Here is a 24,659-nt window from a genome sequence, read left to right on the forward strand (position 1 = left end):
CCATGCTGCTGTTTTTCAGGGAGCCCTTCCGGGCCAGCTCCCTTTGCTTCTCTGCAGAGGACATGGGAAAAAAGCTGTGTCCTGCCCCGGGGCTGCCAGGCCGTGCTGCCCGGGGCAGCCTGGTCTGGCCTTTCCTGCAGACATGTATGTACTTCTCTACTCGGTAGAGACCGCATGGACCCCCAGACACCTGATGCTTGGTGCACATGCACTGGGCCTTGCATGACTTGAGGTAGATAGTGGCAGACAAAAAGAGGGGGCTGACCCCTGCCCTGTGGGAACCACAGTTCTTATGTCAGGCAGCCAGCGTGTACTTGATGTCAAGGAATGGCTAGAGACGAAGAGGTGGACACAGAAGGCTGAAGCAGTCAGGCCTTGCTGGAGGGAGGAAGACATTAAGGAGGAAAGTATGCACAAAAGCGACTCAAGAGAACATAGCTGTGGGTGTGAATGGGATGGAGGGAGAAGAGGTAATAAAGAGGTGAACTTGGGAAGGGAGCCATTCATTCAGTTAATTATTCACTCAACAAACACTAGAACCACAATTATGTGTCAAGTACTATATCACTGGGATGGAGGACTCCCAGTGGTATAAACTCAGAGCACACAGGAGACTCCCATCTCAGAAACCAAAGCAACCCAAACCCTCAGAGCACAAAGGCCTTGACCATGGGACTGAGGTGTTTGGGATTAATGAGGATGGAAAAAGATCTTCTAAGAGTTTCCTCAGTGGGAGGGGGAGGAAGGGCTCTTGGTCAGGATAGGGCAGGAGGCTGAGGAGCCCAGTTGGCAATCTTTCCAGGGGCTCAGAGCCTCTGCACTTGTGGGGCTGGACATCTGGTGACCTCCTGCGTGATACATGACTATCATTACGGGGAGCTGCCAGGAAGGAGGCTCAACCACTCCTTCTTACCAATGTCAAGTAAAGCAACGATGTATGAAAAGGGCTTGTTCTGTAACAGAAACAAGGCAGCAGGGGTGTGTGTGTGTGTGTGTGTCTTTAGCATAAGGATGGGAGGAGCCATTACAGCACCTGTGAGTCACTTGAAAATGAACTCTGATTTCTCTTTGCCTCTTACTCTAGTTTTGCAGCTTCTTTTCAGCAGGCAGCAACTGCCATTACCATACAAAGCCTCTAGGGGGTGCAATTTGCCTTACAGTCCTTGGTGAGACAAGTTATGAATTTCATGAGCTTTGGTACAACGGTGAAGAAAATAAAAATGCTATTTTGAGAGCATGCTGTTGTTTGAAATCATGAAAAAGATGCAGGCAATAAACTAACGAGGACTCATGGACTACTATGCAACCATTTAAAAGAATGAAGTCATTCTCTGTAGGGGCTCTGAGACACCATCCAGGAGGAGGGAGCAGGCTCACGAAGCACAAAACGAAGCTACAAGAACTTGGATTGATTGCCTCTGGAGAGAGTATACAACTCACGTGCATTTAAAATACTTTTATTGTTGTATTAAACAATAATAAACAAAAGTGGCTGTGCTCGGAATAGAATGTCCTAGGAAGACAAACAGGTCCATCAAGAGAACTGCTGTTGTGTGCTGTGTTTAGAAAGTCACCCAGAGAGGCTACCTGGATGCATTCTAGAAGCAAGGCCTGTTTCACAGGCTCTGTGGAAAAGAATCCTGATAGCTTGCTATGGAGGAGGAGCCCATTAAGAGATAAGAGGCTCTTCCTTAGCTGAGGAATGAGGGAGCTCCCAGGTTTTGGTGGGCAGAGTCTGACTTCTGAGGAGAGCTAAGGGCAGTGACCTCTGTATTTGACTGTCTTTTATCTTGTATGTGACATTATAATTTCTCTTCAGGAAGTCAATTCCTTGGTGGGGGAGTATGCTGTCTTCTTCAGCAGCCTTGGATCAGTGAGATTTTGGTCCATGAAGGGAGAAGGGCAGAGGGTGGGGAGAGCTGGAGTCACTGGAGCTTTGGGCCGCTGAGCGAGTCATGTGATTTCAAAGCTTAAGTAAGTGGACTGCTAAGGACTCCACCCTAAGAGAAAGATAGTGTGGTACTCGGAAGTGAAATGGGTTCTGGGATTCTAAAAAAGGGACAGCCTCCCTAGACAGAAGTCACCCTGGTCCTGAGACCTGTCCCTCACACATAGCAGCAGCTCCCCTAGCTTTTGGAGGCAGGTTCCTCTGGCCGGCCCTTCCGAGTCCTGCCTGGGGTTCTGTGCTTACTTCTGCAGTCACCCCTGGAGTCCCCAGGGCACCTCAGCTCCTCTGACCCTTGACCAATCTAAGACAGGAACCTTGGGGGCGACAAGGTGATCCTATGACAGATAAGGCTGGGGTTTGAGAGGTCGATCCTAAGACAGAGGTGGCTACACCCCGTTTAAACGTGCGGGCCGGTCAAATGCTCCTCTGCCCAGTTTCTCCCCCAATAACACACACGTATAGCCCAGAACGGTGTGTTACAGCATAAGTTCATTCCTAGCCATTGGGGTGCAGTCCTAACTGCAAGAGTGGCTCACCATGGCCGAGCTGGGCACTCTGTGAGGCATGTCTGATCTCTCTCAGACCACTACTACCACCTAATGGTTTTTTATAAAAGAAAAATGGGGGAGATGCACGGAGCCATATTGGATTTGGGCCTAGCCACTTTTTGACTGCATGGTTCAAAGTGACTCTGGGCTGTTTGGCCACAGAGACTCACCCCTAAGATGACTGCCATAAGTCTTAAGATTGTTGGACAAAGCCTCTCCCATGAATTTACGGCACAGGAAACATAGATACACAAGATAACATTCAAGGGATGCCTCAGCTCGAGCAGATACCAGTGATCTCCTCAGTCAACACCCAGTGTCTCCACCACCTGACCTCATCGCCTGACCTCTTTGCCTCCAGCTATCACTGCCTATACCCTCATCTCCCCCCTCCTTCATATTTCACAAAGGTCACTCCCCCTACCTGAAAGCTTAAAAGCTGTAACGTTCATCCCAATAAACGAGACCTTGACAACAGAATCTTGCTTGGTCTCCTTCTTCTCTTGCCCCCCATTTAGGCCCAAGGGTAGCGCCCCTTCGGGACCCTGAATAACTGGGTCCCCGCTGGCGGGGACACTCAGCCTCAGGGATCTCTCCAAGAGTTTCAGGAACCTGCAGTGAACCAGTCACTGCCTCCTTTGTCTTGCAAGACTTAAGGTACCTGGGAATGCCAATGACTTACGTGCAGGTTTAGTCTTGGAATCATCTAGCCCACGCTACTTTAACTGTAGCGCCTTGCTGTCAACCCAGTCCACGAGCACCTTGTTCACTTCCCACATGTCCCTCACCCCCCAGACACACTCACCCAGCTTCACTTGGAGCGGGGATGGTTTGTAATTCATGGCTACTGACTCACCCTCCCGGGCGTCACAGTCTCGGTCTGAGATAGAGGCTGCGGCTGGATCCTGTTGGGAGAAAGCAGAGAGACAGGGAAACTTTAGCATGTCACCCCAGGGGTGGCTCTGAACCCTGAAGCAAACCTTTTTATCTGCCCTCTGGGTTTCTGGGAGATTTACTCCAGCAGCATGCCAGTCAGGGAAGGAGAGGAAGACTCGTTTACTATGCCTCCGTAGAAGAGCAGAGATGATGTCTTACTCATGTCCAATAAGAGTCCCGTGTAAGTCAGGCAGCTCCAGAAAGCCCTGCCTAAAACCCACAGGACTTCCTCTACAAAGGCTGGTGCAAGCTGTTTGACTCTCAAGCTTCTCCACGCTTTAAGAAAAGGGTCTAAGTTCCTCTGAGCTTACAGGTGGATCAAGGTCAGAGCAGGTATTCCCTGAGAGCCCTTCTTTCTCTGTTGCAGGGTCTAGACAACTAACTGGTCAATCCAAGCCAGGCCTCAAGACTTCATCCACTGACTAAAAAGGGGGAAAAAGTTGAAGGAGGACTTCTAAAGTTCCCAGATGAGTCTGAAGTAGTGTCTCCTGCTGGATAGGAATGGTGGCTGAGAAGACAGACCTGACAAAGCAGCAGGTGACCACATGGTTTTGTGCTGGCCTGATGCAGGTGACCAGGTAGACAGGCCCTCATTCTGGGCATGCAGCCTTTGCACTCCCCTGTACTGGCTCTCAATAGCTGCCAACTCTGGGCCAGACCCTGTGCTTCCCAGAGCTAGCCCTGCTACCCCTCCAAAATGCCCTCCTTGGACAAGATTCAGGGCCCCTGTCTCATGCCATTGTGGGGAGACTAAAGATTTTATAGGTTAAGCGACACTTGCATCTACATGTGAGGCTGTCTTACAATCATTTATTATAGGCAGGCATGTGACCTTAGTTGCAATTCTTTTTCTGAAATAAACAAATATTTTCAATATTTTTAATAATTGTCAGATTGACAATCTGAGGGAGCTAAAGATGAGCTTCTCTTAGAATGAAAAACTTATTTTGAAATGTCTTTCTTCTCAGACAGTAGAGCTGGCTCAGTGGTAGAGTGTTTGTTCTTGCAGAGGACCTAGGTTTGAGTCCCAATACCCACACGGAGGTCCAGAACCTTCTGATCCAAGGACGTCTGATGTTCGTGGCACCAGGCACACATGTAGTGCATCTCCATGCATGCAGCAGGCAAAACACCCATACAAGTAAAATAGAATAAAATTTGAAAAGCTTTTATTTGAGAATTTCATACAGTGTATTTATCCTGTTCATCCCTACTCCTGCTCCTCCCCTAACTCCTCCCAGGTCCCCCCTTCCTCCCCACGCCCTCAACTCTCTGTCCCTTTCCTTTCCTTTCCTCTCCTCCTCCTCCTCCCCCTCCTCCTCCTCCTCCTCTCCCTCTTCTTCCTCCCCCTCCTCCCCCTCCTCCTCTTCTTCCTCCTCTTCCTCTTCCTCTTCTTCCTCCTCCTCTTCCTCCTCCTCCTCCTCTTCTTCTTCCTCCTCCTCCTCCTCCTCCCCCCTCCTCCTCTTCCTCCTCCTCCTCCTCTTCTTCCTCCTCCTCCTCTTCTTCTTCCTCCTCCCCCCTCCTCCTCCTCTTCCTCCTCTTCCTCCTCCTCCTCCTCCCCCTCCTCCTCTTCTTCCTCCTCCTCCTCCTCCTCTTTACTAGCCCAAGAGTTCACTTTGCGCTAATCTTATACTTCTGGGTGTGGTACCATCCTTCAGAGCATGGCCCACCAGGATGCACACTTTAAAGAAAACCGACTCTTTCTCCCTGTCCCAGAAGCTATAAATTGGTCATAGCCTCTCAGTTAGGGGTACAGGACCATGAGCCCCTCTCCCCTCATGCTAGAATTTGAACTTGATCTACATAGGTCTTTGCAGGTAAGCACAGCTGTGTGAGTTTGTGAGTCCAGAGGACATGTTTCAGTCTGGTCTTTCCTGTCCCACCCCAACCCCCCCCCAAAAAAAAACACCCAGGGACACAGGAGTCTTTTTTTTTTTTTTTTTTGAGCTGAGGACTGAACCCAGGGCCTTGCACTTGCTAGGCAAGCGCTCTACTACTGAGCTAAATCCCCAACCCCGACACAGGAGTCTTTAGAATCCTATGTTTCTCATGGTCTCTGGGCATTGTGGGTAGTGATGAAGAGGCTCCATTGTGGCTGGCTGTCCACCAACACTCATTTTCTGCACTTTGTGAGTTTGAGTTAAGTATCACAGTGACCAGTGTAATACAGTCCTGCCATCTTTAGCTGGGGACTTCAGAGTGACCAACCTAAGGTATGAAGACTGCAGAGGACCATGCTGCCTATTCCATCCTCGAAGATACAGAAAGCAGACAGACAGAACACTCCGGGGCTGGCCCCCGGTATCAGGTCCAGGGATCTGTGTAGCTCCTGCTGACCCATTTAAAGTGAAGTAAGGTCTAGAGAAGTGGCTCAGTGACTAAAGTGTGAGGACCCAGAGTTTAAATCCCCAGAGCTCAGATTAGGCCAGGAGCACTGAGTGTGTGTAACCCCCATGTCTCTAGTGTGAGGTGGGGGCAGAAACAGAGGACTCTGCAGAAGCTCACAGCCTAGCTAGCCGGGCCTATGCAGTGGTGAACTGTAAGAAGCAGCAGTAGGCTGACCAGTACTGTTGTCCTCTGACCGTCTCACACATGCTCACAGTGAACGAGAAGTGCACATACATCATACACACAAAGACAAAACAGAGTCCTAGTCCGGCTTGTTACCATGGCGAGCAGGAAGAATGAGCTGCTTTACAGTCCATTTTCAAATGGGAAGTCCTGCTGGCATGCTGGTGCCACCAGAAAGGGTCTGGTCCATTTCTAGGCTCCTTGGTCTCATCCCTTTCTGTACTCTTTGTCAAGCAGGACACAAAGCACAGCCATTTGGGGACTGGCTCCCTCAGGCCACTGTTCGCCCATGGTCCATCTTCTGCCTCTGACCCCTTGTGTATCTATTTACATCTCTATTTAGTCTCCTCAGGCTCCTGACTCCATTTTCTCCTTAGAGAAAGCTGATGCTTCCTGCATACATTTTATACTGACGACTCCTAAATTATGGCCTTTTAATTATGAGCCTTCTTCTCTACTTTCCAGATAACGGTCTCGTTGGTCTCGTTGCCTTTTCTCTGACATTGGTTTTAGATAACGCAAACCCCTGGGCAACTGGAGCTACGACAGTGTCCCAGCGTGGGTGGGCGCACCAGTTTCTTCTCTGAGGTTGGAGGTGTCAGTGGTGATGTGAAGCAGGAAACTCAGGAAGGACAGACCTGGGCTGAGCACTGGGAGCTGTTGAGCAACCCTGGTCAGTGATCCATTACAGCTCTCAAGACCTCCTGGCAGGTCCTGGTGGTATTTGATCCTGAGTGAAACCATAGGATCAAAGCCCTAGGCTCAGAGGCTCCATGCCAAACTTGCCCATTCAGCAGCTCCTCTGTCACTGTCCACGGTAGAAGGCTATTTAAGCGGCAACTACAAAGGCCTCTGGCACGGTGCCGTCAAACACTGTGGACTTCCCGAGTGCCTTCTCTGGGAAATGCAGGCAGTGCACCATGACCATTGTGTAGAGATTAAATGTAAAATATTCATGAACAAAAGGAGCAGAGAGGACTGAGGCAGAAGGAAGCGTCTGGCTCCAAGAATCAGAGAGAATTTAAAATGCCCCCCAAGGACTTCCAACAGGCGTTAGCTAGATCCGGGAACTAGAGTGGGGATTAACAAGATTATTAATAAACACTCAGCAGAGACAGACCTTGAAATACATCTCTAGCAGCAATCCATGTCTCTACAACCATTCAAACAAACCCTCCAAAGGCCGCAGAAAAGATTAATCGCTTAGGCTATCGGCCGATGGCCGGCAGCACAACATCAGCGCAGCCAGAGGGAAGTCAAGAGCCAGAAGCAAAGAGCCACCCTCAGACTTAGCAAGGTCTGCAGTTCTCAACAGCTGTACTCCCTGAACCCTGTGCTTTGGGTGGGGCTGGGACGTAAGTGGGGCAGACTTGAAGGAATGGTCTCTTCAATGAAAGAAATCCATTGTTATTTCAATTCCCACGTTAGCCTTTCTGTACAATTCTGATTAGCAAAAGGGTTTCGTTAATTGTGAAAAGAACTGCTAAGTACATTCCTGGGAGATAGCTTAGTAGGTAAAGGAGCTGGCGACCAAGCCTGACAATCCCTGGGATCTGCATGGTGGGAGGAGAAACAACTCCTGCAGGTTGTTCTCTGACCTCCATGTGTGCGCTGTGGCCCCTCCCCACCCCTCTCGGATAAATCAATAAAATGAAAATGAAATGTCCAAAAGTCATTGATTTAATCCACTCCGGTCTTGTAAAACACTTTATGGAAATGACAGAAAACAGTGATGGAGAGGTCCTGGGCGCCTATCCATGCGCGTGTGCGTGAGGGTGCACCCACTTATGCTTGTGGGAGCAGAGACAGAAAGATCCATGTTGAGTCGTCGTTTCTACTGCTTTCTCCCTGAACCTGGAGCTCTGCAGTGAGGTAGACTGGCTGGCCAGCAAGATCTGCCTGACTCCAGCCCTGTGCAACCCCACCCGGCTTTTTTCACTCAGGTGCTGGGAGTCTGAACTCAGGCTTACAGGCTCACACAGCAAACATCTGGCCCACGAATCATCTCCTCACGTTCATCAGTTGTTTGTTTGTTTGTTTGTTTGTTTTTTAAATAAAGAAAACTAAACATACATCACAGAATCACTGACATATTCAACTATTGGCTGAAAATAAATGACTAAGAAAACAGTTGTTTTACAGGAAAGAACACAGGTGTCATTAGCGTTCTTTCAGAGGCATCCAGAAAATGCTGTGGACTGTGATAGCAGGAGAGAAGGGCAGATTAGATTATCAGCTAATAAAATGTTCACAGTAAAATTCAAGTATTGGGTACTGCAGCTTACCAAGTTCTTAATTTACTGTGTATTTGAATTCTTTCACACTAAAACAAAAATGTGTTTTTCATAAAACAATAAAGAAAACTGACCTGTGCATGGTAGCACACACATTTAGTCCCACTACTCAGAAGGCAGAAGCAGGTAGATTTCCGAGTTAAAGACCAGGCAGCCTGGTTTACAGAGAGTTCCAGGACAGTCAGGGCTGTCTCAGAAAAACAAAAACAAAGAAAAAGGAAAGGAAAGGAAGGGAAGGGAAGGAAAGGAAAGAAAAGGAAGAGAGGGAGGGAGGGAGGGAAAACTTGTACTGGGAGAGGGCTCAGTGGTAAGAGCTCATACTGTTTTAGAGGACCTGAGTTCAGCTGCCAGCCTCAGGCAGCTCACGACCATCTGTAACTTCAGCTCCAAGGGATCCAATACCCTCTTCTTCCTCTGTCCCACAATGAATGAACAAACAGAGGAAACCTGGGCTTTGGAAGGTACTGATGGAATCAATGGTCTTGCTGGAAAGGAGGAAGCTAAGGAAAGACTGAGACTTGGGACAGAGACAGCCCTCCCTGAAGCCCCTCCTGTTGGGCCACACATCAGCCTGCACGCAAGCCTCCATATTTGTATCCCTTTCCCAGGGCTGTGTTAACTCTTCTGGGGTAGTATAAAGAGCTAACCTGGAACCCAAGAGACCTGTGGTGAACTGGACAGACTGGATGAGCAGAGTGGACATGAAGGAGCACACTGTCTTTAAGAACCATAGGTCTTAAGAGGGAAGGGCCTGGGGAGTGGCAGGGGAGAACGCTTTCCTGGATAACCATCTACAGTCAGCTGTGGAAGAACTCTGAATGGCAAAAATAAAGCACAAAAGAGACGTTTTGTAGTTCCTCATGCAGATCCATGAGCCTCTGAAATCCACGAGTACCCAGCAGGCAGTGTGACTCCTGAATAGTCACACTGTACCTCTCCTCCACAGGGAGAGGAGGTGTGACCTCACCTTCAGTGTGAAGGGGCTAGCTGATTAAAGTGTTACCCAAGTCCACCTTTCTCTCTGTGTCTGTCTGTCTCTCTGTGTCTGTCATCTATCTCTGTCTGCCTCTGTCTCTGTCCCTCTGTCTCTGTCTATTTTTTCTCTGTCCTTCTGTCTCTGTCCCTCTGTCTCTATCTGCTCTCTGTCTGTCTGTCTCCATCTCTGTCTCTCTCTCCTGGGCTCAGCTCCCAGCTCCATCATTTGCTCGTGGTGTGCCCTGGTTTTCTTAACTGTAAGGTGAGCTGGATATGAGTTTGTGCCTCACAGACTCGGGCGAGGATTTGCCACCTCCTGTAGTCAATGCTGAGCACCACGGCTGCACCACCTATAAGGCGCTCTCTGTATCAGCTCAGCGTGCCCTGGGAGTGTCCACAGCCATGGCACCACCCAGGTTGGCACAGGCTTATATCTGTCTATGAGAGATTCTCTCTCGGCAGGGTTGGGAAGGGCCCGCCTAGAGGGCATCCTGGTTTCCTCCACTCTACTAGGATTTCCTTATTCATAACACGAGCCCAGGTATCACAGAGATAAACAGAAAGGAGGCCCATCTCCAAAGAGTGTCCAATGATTACCAAGGTAAAAAAACGAGCCATAAAAAGGAGGAGTTGGGTGTGGTGCACACCTTTAATCCCAGCACTAGGGAGGCAGAGGCTGCAAATCTGTGAGTTCCAGGCCAGGCTGGAGTACATGAGAGACTCTGCCTCAGGCAGAAAGAACAAGGCAAAGGAGCCCTGAGGTGACCTGGGAAGAGTTTAGGAGCATCTGCCTGTGACTGGCAAAGGTCGTAGCAGGAGCTGTTGGCATTTTCCTATGGCAGAAGCCCAGAAAGCAGAAGAAAGTTGTTGGGCTCAGATCATGGTGGGAGGCGGGCCTTGATTTTGACTTTTTTCCTGAGAAGATAACGGGAAAAAAACCTAAGCACAGCAGTGACGTGAACACGTCTAAGATGAAGGGCCCTTTATAGCAGCCATGTGAGAGACGAGTGGAGGGAATGAGACTAGGGGTAAAGACAAATTGTGCCAAGAAAAGACAGCAGGGACCTAAACCAAGTAGAAACAGAAGACAAATGGAAGGAAGGGGACCTGAAGGCACAGCGTATGAGGGAGTGTCTAAACGCCTCTAGTTTTCTGTCTGGAATATGTAGAAAAAATTACTCCAAAAGTTCAGGGGAGGGAGGACATTGCCAGGGAAGAAGGGCAGGTCATTTGCAGGTATATTGTGTTCTGGGGGTGTGTTGTATTTGGGGTATCTTTTGGGAGACAGGTGGAATTACTTAGTACAGTTTGAGGTTTGGGAACCTGGGAGAAAGGTGTGCACTGGTCATGACTGAAGTTTAGGGAGGAAAATCTTCCTAGAGAGAATGGACAGATGGAAGAGATAAGGAACAAGGATGAAGCCTTAAGGAGCATCTGGTGTTGGGGCCCCTGGGAGGAGATGTACAAGTGAAAGCTGAGTGTCTCGAGTGCCCTAAAGAGAAGCTTGCTCCCCAAGACAAAGATGACAGTTAGAAACAAGGAAATCATAGGCAGCTCTGGGCAGTGTTTTAGTTGAAGGGTAGGGACAGATTACAAGGGATTTGGAGGGAATAGGATATTGGGAAGTTGAGGTGTGGGTAAAAGACACATCAGGGAGCTGCACAGGAGAAGGGAGAAGGAAGAAGGGGTGACAGTTGAGAAAACTTCAAAGTTGTGGGATTTCTCTAGAGCAGGGGACACAGCCGGAGTCCCACAGTGAAGGGAGAAAGAGACCAATGGGCACAGTGAGGAGTCTAGAGCACATGGAGCCAGAGCCTGACTACAAGGCCTTTATAGCAGGGCCAGGGAGGTGCTGGTGTGGGGAGATGCAGATAATTTGGGGTCAGAAAGGTCAGTGGAAACTTCATTTCAAAGGCCTTGTCAGGGAAAGGAAGGGAGCAGGCATAGAGGAGTGGGAGAGAGGGGAGGATGCCTGATGCCCAGTCAGAAAGCCTGCCGCAGGAGAAAAGGTGCTCTCCGAGGTCCTGAACAGCGCTGCTGTGTTTGCGGTTGTTCAGGTAACCACTCAATTTTAGTTTCCCCACAGGGCAGCGTAACCTCTGTCTTCATTCTCAAGCAGCAGTTCTCAGAGAGAGGGACCGGGATGGACTTCGAATGACATATGATGTGAGACACACACAGCAACCACATCTGACCTTTCTTTCTCTGCAGTGCACAGAATGCATTTTTCTCGTTTTAGAGGGAGCCAGAGAAGGAGGTTGGGAATGCTAAATGGCTTCTTCTGGAATAGAGTCATGTATCCCTGGGTGAAGTCAGGAAGGAAGAGAGACAGAATATCAGGATTCTTAGATCAGCAAAGAACCATGTTGAGGGTAGAAAATCAGGGAGCCTTGGCTCAGGCTGCTCTCTGACAGGGAGGGGTACTGATGGGGCAGTCGGCATGGTCCTTGTCATGATTTGTCCAGAAAACAGCTCAACAACTACCTCTGGCTTTAATACTCTTGCTCAGGTGTACACCTGCCACCCAGAGAACTCCTGGCAGTAGGTAGAAATAGAAATATTAAGATATATTTAGGAGAGAGAGCTAGCAAATGCACTGAGTGCCCACCACTGGGGAGAAACTTTATCTCCTGTTTTTGTTCCCCATCTCCCCTCCAGAGGTAAGCAACCAGCTGGGATTCTATCCTTTGGGACATAGGAAGGTCTTTAGGGAATCCAACTTACAGGAAAGATGAGGAGAGCTTTGGGGGGGCCACTTGGCAGGAATTTGACATTGGGCCATGACACGGAAGTAAGCTCAGGCAGGAATCTGATTTTAAGCTAGAACAAAGAAGTAGGCTTCAGGCAAGAATCTGACTTTGGGTTAGGACAGGGAAGTAGGCTCAGGTATCTTGGTCATCCTGATAAGCCCCTAGAAACAGTGATCACAGAACTTTGTTCATTGTCTTGCTTGGTCCTTAACTGACCTCATTACTTTCAAGTAATTAAAATGGTATAAAAGCAGATTGGGAAAAAATAAACCCATCTCAGCCTCAGAACTGGCTGGGGTCATTCTACAGTGTTGTCTAATTGTCTTTTTCTTTTTTCTTTCTTTCTTTCTACCTATCTACCTATCTACCTACCTATCTATCTATCTATCTATCTATCTATCTATCATCTATCTATCTATTTATTATATATAAGTACACTGTAACTGTCTTTAGACACACCAGAAGATGACATCAGCTCTCATTACAGATGGTTGTAGGCCACCATGTGGTTGCTGGGATTTGAACTCAGGCCCTTTGGAAGAGCAGTCAGTGCTCTTAACTGCTGAGCCATCTCTCCAGCCCTCTTTTTCTTTTTAATCCCTGCTCTTGCCCCAGAGAACCTGTTGACTGACTGAGCTGACTTGGTCAGAAAACAAAGAATTTTCATGGGGCAGGGTCTCTGAAGAGCTGGAGGGGAACAGGAAAACATAAAGAAGATAATCTCCAATGTCTGGGCATTTATAAAGATCAGGAAAACGGAAGCCCAAGTTTGGGGTGAGGGCAGAGAATCCCTGGCTCAGGGAGGCTTCTTTTCATAGCCTGGGTCTCCAGTCTCTTGAGTTTTTCCTCTATAAACAAACAAACAAACAAACAAACAAACAAACGAACGAACAAAAAAAACCACTCCATTCAAACAAAATCAACACATTGTCGACCTTGTCCAGTTCAGGGCTACACACTAGTGGGAAAATGCAAAAGAAAGCACTCATACACTTCATATGTGTGCAGAGAGCACTTGTGGGTAAAGACATGCACACACACACATGCATGCACCAAGGATTCTCACGTTAGATCTGAGGTCTAGGGGTGTGTGTGTGTGTGTGTGTGTGTGTGTACGAAGATCAAGGATTAGTTTGCAGGAGTCAATTCTTGCCTCTACTGAATGGGTCCCAGAAATTAAACTCAGGGCATCCAGCTTGGAAGCGAGTGCCCTTTGCAGGCCCAGGCCTTAGGATTTACAGTATCTGCCATTTGAAGAACCAAAATGGAGGAGCATGCTGCTGCCCTCAAGCCTAGTGCTCCTGTAGCTATGGCAATCCCAATGCAGTTTCCTCTTATAAAGTAATTCATGTGTATGAAGTGCTTCCTCCCTAACTCTGTTCTTTCTTTTATGTGACAACAAGAGCTCCCTAGGTCAGGCTCTGGTTCCAGGGCACCCCTATCCAAAACTGTCATGCTGCAGTGCAGGGCGTAGCTCCACGGTAGAGCACTTCGCACGCACAAGACCCTGGGTCCAATCCCAGTACCACAAGTAGGAGGAGAAGGAAAGACCCGAGAGATTCTAGTGTCCTTACAGACCAGGCCCTTGTTTTAGGTGAACTAACTTCAGTTGAATTTTTGTTTCTATAACCAAAAAGCACAAACTAATACACATGCACAGAACATTTAAAGGAAAATATGGGTGGGCTGGATGTCTCAGTGTTCAAGTGTTTGCTGTTCTTGCAGAAGACCAGAGTTTGGTCCCTAGTACCCACATCCACATTTATTGGTGGCTCACTAATGTCTGTAACTCCAGCTCCTGGGGATTCAGCACCCTTTTCCAGCTTCCACAGGCACATGGATGTACAAGTATGCCCATGCACATACACATGTAAGAAAACTAAAAAAGAAAAGTGCATGGTGTCATCTATTCTGATTACCGTTGCTACTATTGTTTTATTGAGACATGGTCTTGACAGATAGAGCACAAGCTGGCACTGGACTTGGACCTCCTACCTCAGTTTCTGGCAGCACAGCTGTGCCGGGCCTATTACGTATATTATTTTGATTTTTGGTTTATTGAGACAGGGTCTCACTGTTTAGCTTAGACTAGTCTAGAGTTTTCTATGTAGCCCAGGCTAGCCTCAAACCCTTCTAGGTCTACCTACAGCATGCAGGGATTACTGGCATATGCTACCATATTTGGCCAATTTTGTACTTTTTAAAAAACACTTAGTATCTAGGGGGCTAGAGAGGGTCCCATGAGTGAAGTGCTCGCTGTGCAAGTACGAGGATCTGAGGCTGGATCCCCAGTACCTACATGAAAAGCAAGGCATGGCGGCACATGCCTGCAGCTCAGCACAGGGAAGGGAAGAGGTCCTTTCTGGTAAAACAGTGAGCTCCAGGTTCAGTGAGGGTGATGCAGGGGTCCACTGGCATCCACATACATGATCATGTACACATGCATACACATATGCACAATACACATATGACACATGCACAAATTAGACCTGGGGCGTCTTTAGCTCTCCATTTTCTTGACTAGTGTGTGTAGTTTAGTTTGTGTCATGTTAGTGGCTGTATAGATATCCACAGGAGAGGCATGATAACTTAGCAATCCTTCAGGCTGACATTCAGGATGTTTGAAAGTTTTCACTACTGCTAACGACATCACATTAAAATCCATTTAGAACTATTTCATAAAGTAAAATTACAAAGTCCAAAGCACGAATGTTTTTAAGATTCTTGATATACATATTACAAACTGTTCTCCCAAAGGATCGTTCCAATTTATGTTCCCAGTCATGAGTGAGAACATGGTTGGTTTTTAATATTTCATTTCACACTAGATGCCAGGGAATTCCAGGCCATCAAACCTGTCCATCATCTTCCCAGAGAGCTCCAGCCCTCATTTCCCTGCCTCCAGGGAATCTTCTCTAAAGAACAGGATTTCCCCTGGGGAATCACCCGCTTGACAAAATATTCCTGACTTGAGGCTATCAATGAGGAGCAAAAGCAGGGACAGGTTCGTCACAGCGAAGGTTGGGGCAGCTCTAAGTGATCACCAGTACTGCCTGGTGGCTGCCCATACACTCACTGTGCTTGTTATGTCCTTGCTCCTGCCAGCTCAGTGGCAGGAGAAATCACGACGGAAGTGGCAGGGCCAGGAGGCAAACCTCAACAAAGCAACTCCTTGGCTTTCAGACTTGGGCCAGGAGAACTAAGCAAAATGTCCTAGAAGTTACTGAAGCTTGTGTGGCAGCTCTTATGCTAAGATTAGAAAATGTATTAGTGTGTGTGTGTGTGTGTGTGTGTGTGTGTGTGTGTGTGTGTGCGCGCGCGCGCGCGCACGTCCGTGGAGGTCAGAGGACAGCTTTGTGGAACTGGTTCTTGTCACCTTTCTGTGGATTCTGGGGATCACACTGGGTCCTGGAGCTCATCCCACAAGAACCTTTATCCACTGAGTCATCTCACCTACTACACACTTCCTTATTTTTCTTTTCCTTCAGCCTGGGGGACAAGTCTCATCCACATCCCAGGTGACAGCCATGTTAGGACAGGGATCATGCTTTTGAATGGTAGGGTTCCAGGTCAGGCCTTCCATACATATATTATCCCCAGACAGTCTCATGAAGATTCCTGTATCCTAGGCCTAGACTGGCTACAGTGGTAAGAGAGGGCAATTATTTACGAAGCACAGGGAGGGCCAACTGAATCATGGACTGGGGAGGCAGCTCTTTAAGTGTTCTAGCCAGACCATGTAGAGATGTTCAGAACACTTTCTCCCAGGCATGACTTTTCCAAAAGTCAGTGCACCATTTAGTAATTATTACTATATGACTACATGTATGGCCACTGTGCTAGAGCCTTTATCTATCTCATTTAATCCTCCCCTGAACCAAGTAAGGCCTACCATTCTCATTTTAAAAGTCAAGAACTGGGTTATATAAAGTGCTCACAGTCATATCTGGAGGGTGATTTGAACTTAATTTATTCATTTTCATACCTCAGTCCTTGCCTCCATAGAAATCAGATAAGATTACAAGATTAAGGCCAAGGCAGAACTTACAGGGCAGGAGACCTTGTCTTCCAGAGTCACTTGGAAGGGTGGCACCAAGTCTAATCAGGTCTTTTATGCTCAACACACACTTGAAGCCCTTGTTTAGAAGATGGCATTAGACGCTGTTAAAGTTCCTGTGGAATGAATTCTCTACAGGTAGATAATATTGTCACTACCAAAGCAGTCAAGAGCTCAAGATGTGGGGGAACAGGAAGCAGGAAAAGGGAATGGGAAGGGTGAGGCAGGGGAGGGAAGCAGGAGGCAGCACAAGGTGAGGGGTTGAAGGGAAGAGAGGAGCCTGGAGGGACCCTCGGCCCACTGTCAGGCTGACTTGGAAGAGCACTGTGAGGGACTGGTAAGGGTGAATGAGCCGGAGGCAGAGCAACTGGAGAAGGGCATCAGAAGAGATCAAGAGCTTGAGGAAGGGATGCACTCGGGCTAAGGAGGGGGACAGAGGGGAAGCTGCAGGATGAGTGACTTGAGGAGAGGGTGAAGAACTGTGCAAGGATAACCAGTTCCCCTGCTGACTTGGGAGACGAAGAGAACTATGATGTCATGGGTGAGAAAAAGACAGGAACGAGGGTCACTTTTGATGGCTCTATGCAGGAGGGTGTGCTTGTTTAGATGCTTGAAGAAACAGGAAAAAATCTCCTGAGGAACATCACCATACAAGATACAAGGGATAGAGAAAAGACGATCCGGAGCCGTGGTGACTGGCAGGGACCAGGAGAGGGTGGTGACAAGAATGTCTGGGTTTTGAGAAGAATAACTAATGGCAGATAGACAACTAGAGTCCTGGGGTGGGCATGGTGGCTTTTTCCATATGACAGGAGAGAAGGGTCAGTTGCTTGAAGACTTCCAGACAGAGAAATCACGACAGGCCATTCTCATGCTTACTGGCATTTTCACAAAAGCTTTAATTTTGATAACTATGGATCTGATCCCTGTGAGGGCTGAGGCTTCCCATAGAGGGATGCCCTCCAGGAGTCAAGCTAAACCATGGAGGTCTGCAGCTTCTTACGAGGTGTGGGCTAATGGCAAGGGAGGCTGAGTGGGCTCTGGGCAATCTCAAGATGAGAACGAACTGTGGGGTGGGAATCTGACTCGATTCTGGATATTCCAGAGTCCCCTGATAGCCCTGGGCCATGCTCCCCAGCCCATAGAAAAAGCAGCCAGCAGCGGCCTTGAACTTATAAATACTTGGGACGGGGGCAGTATGGACTGCAGGGCTAGCCTGGGAGTTCAGGACAGGCAGACACAGACACAGTAACTCCATTTTTCCAGAACCTGGAGCACCTGTTCCAGCCAGATGGAGACGTGGGCTGGGAACCTATGCTCTAATGTGTGGTGACCTCCAATAATACCTACCCTCTTGTAAGCACAAAACAGACAACAAACGAAGGTGAAACCAATCACGACTTTATTGCCATGTCTTCAGGTGTAGTGATGGAGTCAGTGAGCAACATTCTCCCACCATGCCAGAGAAACTTAGAGCACACAGGTAAAACTAGGCGTGCGTCTTCGTTTCACCCTTCCTTCTCTTCATCTGGACGTGGGCTCCATGAGTGTTTGGGAGGGCACTGGGATGAGAGAAGTCAGCCTTGAGCTAAAGCAGAGGACTGGCAACCTTGTGAAGCTGAATCTCTCCCAAAACCTTGACTTTGGGGAGCAAATGCATCTGGGGAAATAATCATGTCTTGAACATGAACAGCTTGTATTTGCTATTTATGAAAATTGGCTTGTAACTGCTTCCCAAGTTGAATGAATGTATTATGACATTTGATGCATTTGAAATAATTCAATAATCTGAAGACTTTCTGCTATACAAGGAATGCTTGTTCTGTAGAATTAAATCTTGGTTACAATGAGGAAGGAAACTCAAAAAGTTACTATGTTCCCTGGCAGGGAAACAATACTTTCTCTCTATCCTCCCTACAACTTCCTGTCAGTGGGAACTCTGGTTATGAGACCTTCACATCTGGGCTTCAAGAAAGCACAGAATACTTAATACTTGGTTTTTAAACACACAATATAAGTGTGGTACCCTGTACCTGGGAATCCCAGCATTGGAGAGGCTCACATAAGATAACAGCCTAGGCTTCAGAGTGAGACCCTGCCTCAAAAGTACCACAAAACAGGCTGGAGAGATTTCCCAGTGGTTAAAGCACTGGGTGGCTTGTTGTTGTTGTCGTGTTATTGTTGTTTCCTTTTAAACAGAAGACCTGGGTTCAATTCCCAGCACCCACAAGGTGACTCACAAATGTTTGTAACTACAGTTGCAGGGAATCTGATCTCATTTTTTGGCCTTCCCGGGCACTGCATTCACATGGTACACAGACATACACATAGGCAAAACACCCATATACATAAAATTTTTAGGGGTTGGGGATTTAGCTCAGCGGTAGAGCACTTGCCTAGCAAGTGCAAGGCCCTGGGTTCGGTCCCCAGCTCCGAAAAAAAGAAAAAAAATTTTTTTAAATTAAATCTTTAAAAAATTTTAAAGGATATTAGAAGCCTGTCCTGTGCATATTGTGGTTTCTACTCTTTCCCTACTGTCGCTATCTTAACCTTTTGAGCACAGTCATTGGTGCTTTTGTGTGGTTCTGTGTTTCAGAGAGCGACTCTCAGCCTCCTGTTCTGTTTAGGTGTGTTAAGACAGCTTCCCTCTTTACAGACGGAAGAAATGGTAATTGATGAAGAAATGGTAAGAGAGGGCCTGTGTGCCTGGGTTCCTGCCTTCTGTGGACCCTGAAGTGCTCCTGATTCTGAGACTTTTGCATCCTCATTCTGACGACCTCTGGCCCAGTTCCAGCCAGCTGCAAATTGTGTGGATCGAGCTGCTTTGACACACTGATGTTATCAGCCTTGCGGTGCCTGGAGCACACAGATAGGAACAGGCAATGGCGCCGTCTCACCATATGTAGTAATGTAATTTAGTTTCTGAAATTCAAGTATAAAATCTTGAAAGCTAATGCTTTTTTTCAATCCACCTCAGGAGGGGGTGAGCAGGGCATGGAGTTCCCAGAGGAGCCATCTAAATTGCAAAATGGCTTCTGTTGTATATTAATAAACAGTTCAAAGTGATGGAAACACATGCAGAGAGGATTTGCAGGGATAGTAAGTGCCTGGTATGTCTTACCTCCTCCTTCCTCAGAGTCATGCTGCTATGGAGGCCCACCCACTCCATGTGCATGCTTCCCAAGCTAAGGCCACAGTCTGCTGTGCTAGGTAGGCATGGAGCAGGTACTCACCTGCCTGGGGTCATCACGGCAGTGTGAGTGGGGCTCGACCCACCTCTTTTAGTGAAGGAATCACTCAGGCAGGGCTGAGGGTGATGGGTGGCTACAGAGCAACGCTCACCCTCCTTTCTGGCTCCCAGCCTCACATTGTCCCACTCTTCCCTGGGCCTACTATACTTTGTGTCACCAGCCTTATCCCCAGAGGGGCTCTATGGCTGCTCCCACCATGCATCCCTCTTCCGGTTCCATCACCTCAGCCTCCACTGATGGATTACCTCTAAGAAGTTTCCCATGAAAACCAGGCTAGACATTTCTTTTTTTTTTTTTTTTTTTGGTTCTTTTTTTCGGAGCTGGGGACCAAACCCAGGGCCTTGCGCTTCCTAGGCAAGCGCTCTACCACTGAGCTAAATCCCCAACCCCCAGGCTAGACATTTCTATAATACACATTCTCAGTTCCCTCTCCTCAGTTTTATCATGCACTTAACAATTTTTTTTTTTTTTGGTTCTTTTTTTCGGAGCTGGGGACCGAACCCAGGGCCTTGCGCTTCCTAGGTAAGCGCTCTACCACTGAGCTAAATCCCCAGCCCCAACAAATTTTATTAAGTGATTATTTGTATAATTATTTGTTTAATAAGTGTTCAAGATGAGGACAGTGTCTTTCTCCATGGTGTGTCTTCCCAGTTTCTAAAACAGAGAATTATGGGCTATAATCTGAGAGCAGACAAACAGTAAAGGGTAGGGCAAGGGTCTATTTGAGAGATGGGTGGAAAAGCCTTTCTACCACACTGCCTTGTCTAGTGGTGTCCTGCACAAATGTTGCAACTCCTTTCAGGGCTTTTCTTCTAGCTAAGAGTTGACAAACTGCCTTCCAGGGATTTAGGTTGGAAATCTAAATGCAGCAGGCATCCCCAAGCACTGGCTCACTGAAGATTTGGCATAGTTAAACCCCTCTCAGGAGGGGCTGAGAGAGGTTTAGTGGTGAAGAGTAAGACCTGGGTTCAATTCCAGCAGGCACACGACATCTGACAGCCATCTGCTACTGCAGTACCAGGGGTCCGATGCTCTTTTCTGACTTCCTTGGGCCTGGAAAGCATATGGTCTACAGATATACATGCAGACACACATCTATACACATACAAACCCTTATAAGGCCCATGGCCAAGATAGCAATTCAGCTCCAGGTCAGCTTCTCATGGGGACCAACACCAACTGAACAGACAGAGACGTCTCTGGGGCTAAGATCCAGCTATTTGTTTACAACGACTTCCTTTCAAAATCTAACAATTATGGCTCTTTTTTGCTTGTTTGCTTGAGGCAGCTTTTCATGTAGCCCAGACTAGCCTCCTGATCCCCCTGACTCTGCCTCCCAAGTGCTAAGATTACAGATTGTGCTGCCATACCTGGCTTAATTCTCAGTTCCTGTTAAATTTTAGAGGCTGGATGACTAGCTTGAAATCAAAGCCACCAAAATCCTTGGGGACACAGAGGCAGGCTGCTCCCATCTGTCTGTCCAAGGTGATTTGGACAACCCAGGGTTACAATTATACTTATCAGCTAGGCATGAGTTCACGCAGGCAGGGGGCCTCTCAGGTGTACATCATTAGGAGACAGGGACTATACAGAAAAATTGGAGGAACTTCCAAGAATATGAAACACCCTCTGGCTATAGATTCCAGTTTTCCTGTGAGCAGCACCAACTGAGAGTCCAGACAGGTCTCCTCACCCTCAGAGTGCCCAGGCCTGCTTTGCAGAGCCCATAGGCAGAGAGTAAATACATTGTCCCAGGTCAGAGCCAGATGGCAGCCTTGGGATTAAAATTGATGGGCTTTTCTTCCCAGCCAGCGGTTCCCTCCCTTGAGTCCTACGCCTGTTTCCTCTGAATGCCCAGGGTTGTATTCAATTTAGTAAGGTGTGTGGTCACACAATCACTGCGCCTAAATGAAACAATGAGCACAGAACGTCCACCAGGAGGAAGGAAAACACAGGGGCGCCTTTGCCCCCGAACAGACTGAGAGCGAGCTCTAGCTGAGGCTAGGATTGTTCTACTTGAACAAAACCCAATACAAACAAATCTCCTGGGATCAGGCAAAGTCCTCAGCTGCTCTTGTTTCTTCTCTATAAGTACTTGTTGAAAGAGCCTGTGCTTAGTCTCAAGGTAAGAGCCTCTTGGGAACTGGAATGTGCTATTTCTGAAAGCAAGAGGGGCTAGGCTAATGGACAGCCCAGGTCCCAGGTCATTGAACTTTTTTTTTTTTCAGTTAATCAGTTACCACATTGCCAGTAGCTCCATCTGCAGGAGTGCTGCCTACAAACACGTCAGTTTGGGAGCAACCTTAGTCATTGTAGCCTAGACTCCATCATCAGGTCCATTGGCCTCTCAGGAGACAGCAAATGTTCTTTCCCTCCCCTTCCTGCCCCACTGTGACTGGTTGGTGCTCAGACAGTGACCAGCCTGTATATATGTTTGGCTGTTGACTGTAGTATACTGTTTAAAGAATTAGGGCAAGTTCTTTGACTGGTACATTTGTTGAAGTATAAGGTAGGCAGTGACCATGGGCTGTGACAGATCCCTGACTAAAGGATCCTGGAACCTGTGACTGTTGAAGAAAACATGATCTCAGGAGGAAGAGGGTGTTGCACAAGGACGGAGAGCATAGCTGGTTGGGAGGAATGGCCCCTGAGCAGTTTTGCTTGGCTTCAATCAGGTCGATTTATGTTCTTACCTCATTTGCTGGCTCATTCAGCTAGCCATGTGAGAGAACTGGGGGCAGGAGAGGAGCTTTCTACCAGAAAATTCAACCCCCGTAAATGCGTGGGCTCCTCTACCCTTTCACACCCTCTAGGCCCTCAGTATCACATGAAGGATGAGCAGGGACCCTTTCCCCTGATAGTGCTCGATCAAAGCTCCACCCATGGGCACAGGGGCCACATGCATGGCTAGGGTGGGGTGGCAGTAGAGGAGCTCCCAGACTCACCAGTCCTTTCTGCTTCTACTCCATATTCTCCTCCCATTTGTGTCAGTGCCTGTCTCCCTAATCATGGATTTATAGAAACTTGCAGTCTCGTTACCAACCCAAGGTTATGGGAGTAGCCAGGGAAGGCTCTTTTTTCAGGCTTTGAAATGTGCTCAGTGCTTCCTCTCTCAGTGTTCCTTCCCCATGCTCTGATTAAAGAGGAGAGTACCAGTAGGTGAGGAGACAAAGGACAGTTGCTTCCCCATCTCTTCAGAATCCTATAGCCTTGAGGCATTTGGGTATCAGGTTCTGGCCACGGACAGCTCAGGAGATGGCATGAATATCTCTAAAACTTCAGTTTGAGAGTGATGGTGACTCTAGAGAGTTCAGTCAAGCTAGATGTGTTTGGAGGAGGTAGGAAAGGTGCTGAGGCAGAAAGAACCTTTGCACCCACAGGGATAGTCTTGGAAAGTGAAGAGGCTGTTAGAAGTGAGTGACTATGGAGGATGCTATTCAAGCCTGACTAGTGTAGGAATCCAGGGTCTCCAGATGCAGCCAGGACAGCAGGGCTCCTTTGGGAGCTGTCCAGCGTTCTGAATCGCCTCTCCTGAACACGTGGGAGGATTCGAACAGGGCCAGCCTACCGGTTAGTGGTGACCTTAAATGCTGCCAGTTCTTCTTTGCTGGAGGCTGACAGCAGCTGCCTGCTTGGGTCCATGGCCTGTACACCCGAAGCAGCTCCAGCATGACTCCCATCACTCATGGCTGCAGCCTGGGCTTCATGCCAGAAGCTCTGCTCTCTGGCCAGATTTTCAATAAGGAGTAGGCTTCAAAATCTTGATATGTATGTGAAAAAGAAATGTCCCTCAGTAGTTCTGGAAGTTCAGGGCCAAACAAACCTGGTCTGAGGACAAGGAAGCCATAACAAAGGGAGATAATTTATTCTCCTCTCTCAATTTATTCTTCTCTCTCTCTCTCTCTCTCTCTCTCTCTCTCTCTCTCTCTCTCTGTGTGTGTGTGTGTGTGTGTGTGTGTCTCCACATTCATGTATGAATGCCAGGAGCAGGAGTACAGTAATGCTTAAACCAAATGGTATGGTTTTGAATTAAGTCTTATTTCTTCCATTTATTTATCTGTGTGGTTTCCTCCACAAATGAAGTCGAAGCCTTCACACACACACACACACACACACACACACACACACACACACACACACACACACACGGGGGTGGGGTGGCACTCTAATGCTGTTTAAGGTTCATTTCAAAAACAGATTACTCTGCCTCTCAAATACAAGTCACACAGAGAATGGGTAAATCCAGCTATTTCATTTTCTGTTCAGTCCACAGGGGATGACCTGGGACTTGGGTAATGGACAGGTTTCCTAGCTAAGGAATGAAAAAAGCAGTCCTTAATCCAAGGCCTCTAGCGTTTGGCCTGGGTTTGGCCAAGGTCATCTCCTCCTCTTGAGCTTCGGGGCCCAGCCCTTGGCTTATTTGCTACAGGCACTTCTTGCCTCTCTGTTTAGGAGTACACATTCCTCCTTCCCCTAGGAGGTTTTCTCCTGAGATAATGTCTCGCCACATAGCCCTAGATGTCCAACAACTCATTATGTAGCCTCATCAGCTAGCCTCAAACTCACAGGGGTCCACCTGCCTCTGCCTACCGAGTGCTGGGGTGTGCTACCATGGCTGACTTCCTGATATAAGTCTATTTGCCTAGCCTAGGTGAGCCAGCTTCTTCACCCTGTGAGTCCTGGCAACTTGACTCCTGTACCCACCACCTCCACCTTTCTCATCATCTCTAATCTTTAAGGATTTTTTTTTATTTTAGTTTTTAGTTATAGGTGTGTGTGTGTGTGTGTGTGTGTGTGTGTGTGTGTGTGTGTGTGTGTGTCCGTCTGGCCTACAGCCTGCTATATATGGTCATTTTTCCTTTCAGCTATCATTATCTTGCTAATGGGGAGCTTCTTTTCCAGCCAAATACACTAAAACAATAATGGCGGGGATATTTTTATCCCTTTTTTGTTTTGAAATAATCTTAAAAGTTTTCATTTCATTTATTTATTTATGAGCATAGGGAGTGTATTACAATTACCTGTGGAGGTCAGAGGTCAAGAAAATGCCTGGTTAGGTATTTTGCAGAATGTCTTTTTAATTTGCCCAATGTTCCTTCTAAAAATATGCTTTTTAAAAATTATTTGTGTCTGGGTGCATGTATGTGCATTTCATGAATGCAGTGCCTGAAGAGGCCAGAAAAGGGTGCTAGATCCTCTTAAACTGGCGTTCCAGATGGGTGAGCTGCCATGTGGATTCTGGGAATTGAACCTGGGTCTTTTGGTAGAATAGCCAGTGCTCTTAACTGCTGAGCCCTCTCCAGCCCCTGCCTGATTTTTCTTGTAACCA

The 24,659-nt window shown here is 47.8% G+C and overlaps 1 protein-coding gene and 1 long non-coding RNA gene across 5 annotated transcripts in view; one reads left to right on the plus strand and one right to left on the minus strand.

Annotated features, from left to right (window-relative positions):
* The window catches only part of LOC102553821 (uncharacterized), a 5,957-nt gene extending 4,469 nt beyond the window's left edge, over nt 1-1,488 (plus strand). Inside the window, exon 2 of the long non-coding RNA XR_015620834.1 lies at nt 1,085-1,488. This is a non-coding gene — a long non-coding RNA (uncharacterized LOC102553821). The remainder of the gene's footprint in view (nt 1-1,084) is intronic.
* Fam219a (family with sequence similarity 219, member A) overlaps nt 1-24,659 on the minus strand; it is a 50,627-nt gene that overhangs the window by 4,194 nt on the left and 21,774 nt on the right. For 2 of the 4 annotated variants that reach the window (XM_087551237.1, XM_087551236.1), the window contains exons 2-3: nt 3,353-3,401; nt 1-51 (exon numbers count right to left, since the gene is read on the minus strand). The exon at nt 1-51 is cut by the window's left edge and continues 52 nt beyond it. In XM_087551237.1, the coding sequence (XP_087407363.1) occupies nt 1-51; nt 3,353-3,401 (100 nt within the window). 4 annotated transcript variants of the gene reach the window in all.

The sequence above is a fragment of the Rattus norvegicus genome, chromosome 5 (assembly GCF_021556685.1).
Source record: "Rattus norvegicus strain SHRSP/BbbUtx chromosome 5, alternate assembly SHRSP_T2T, whole genome shotgun sequence".
Classification (NCBI taxonomy): domain Eukaryota; kingdom Metazoa; phylum Chordata; class Mammalia; order Rodentia; family Muridae; genus Rattus; species Rattus norvegicus.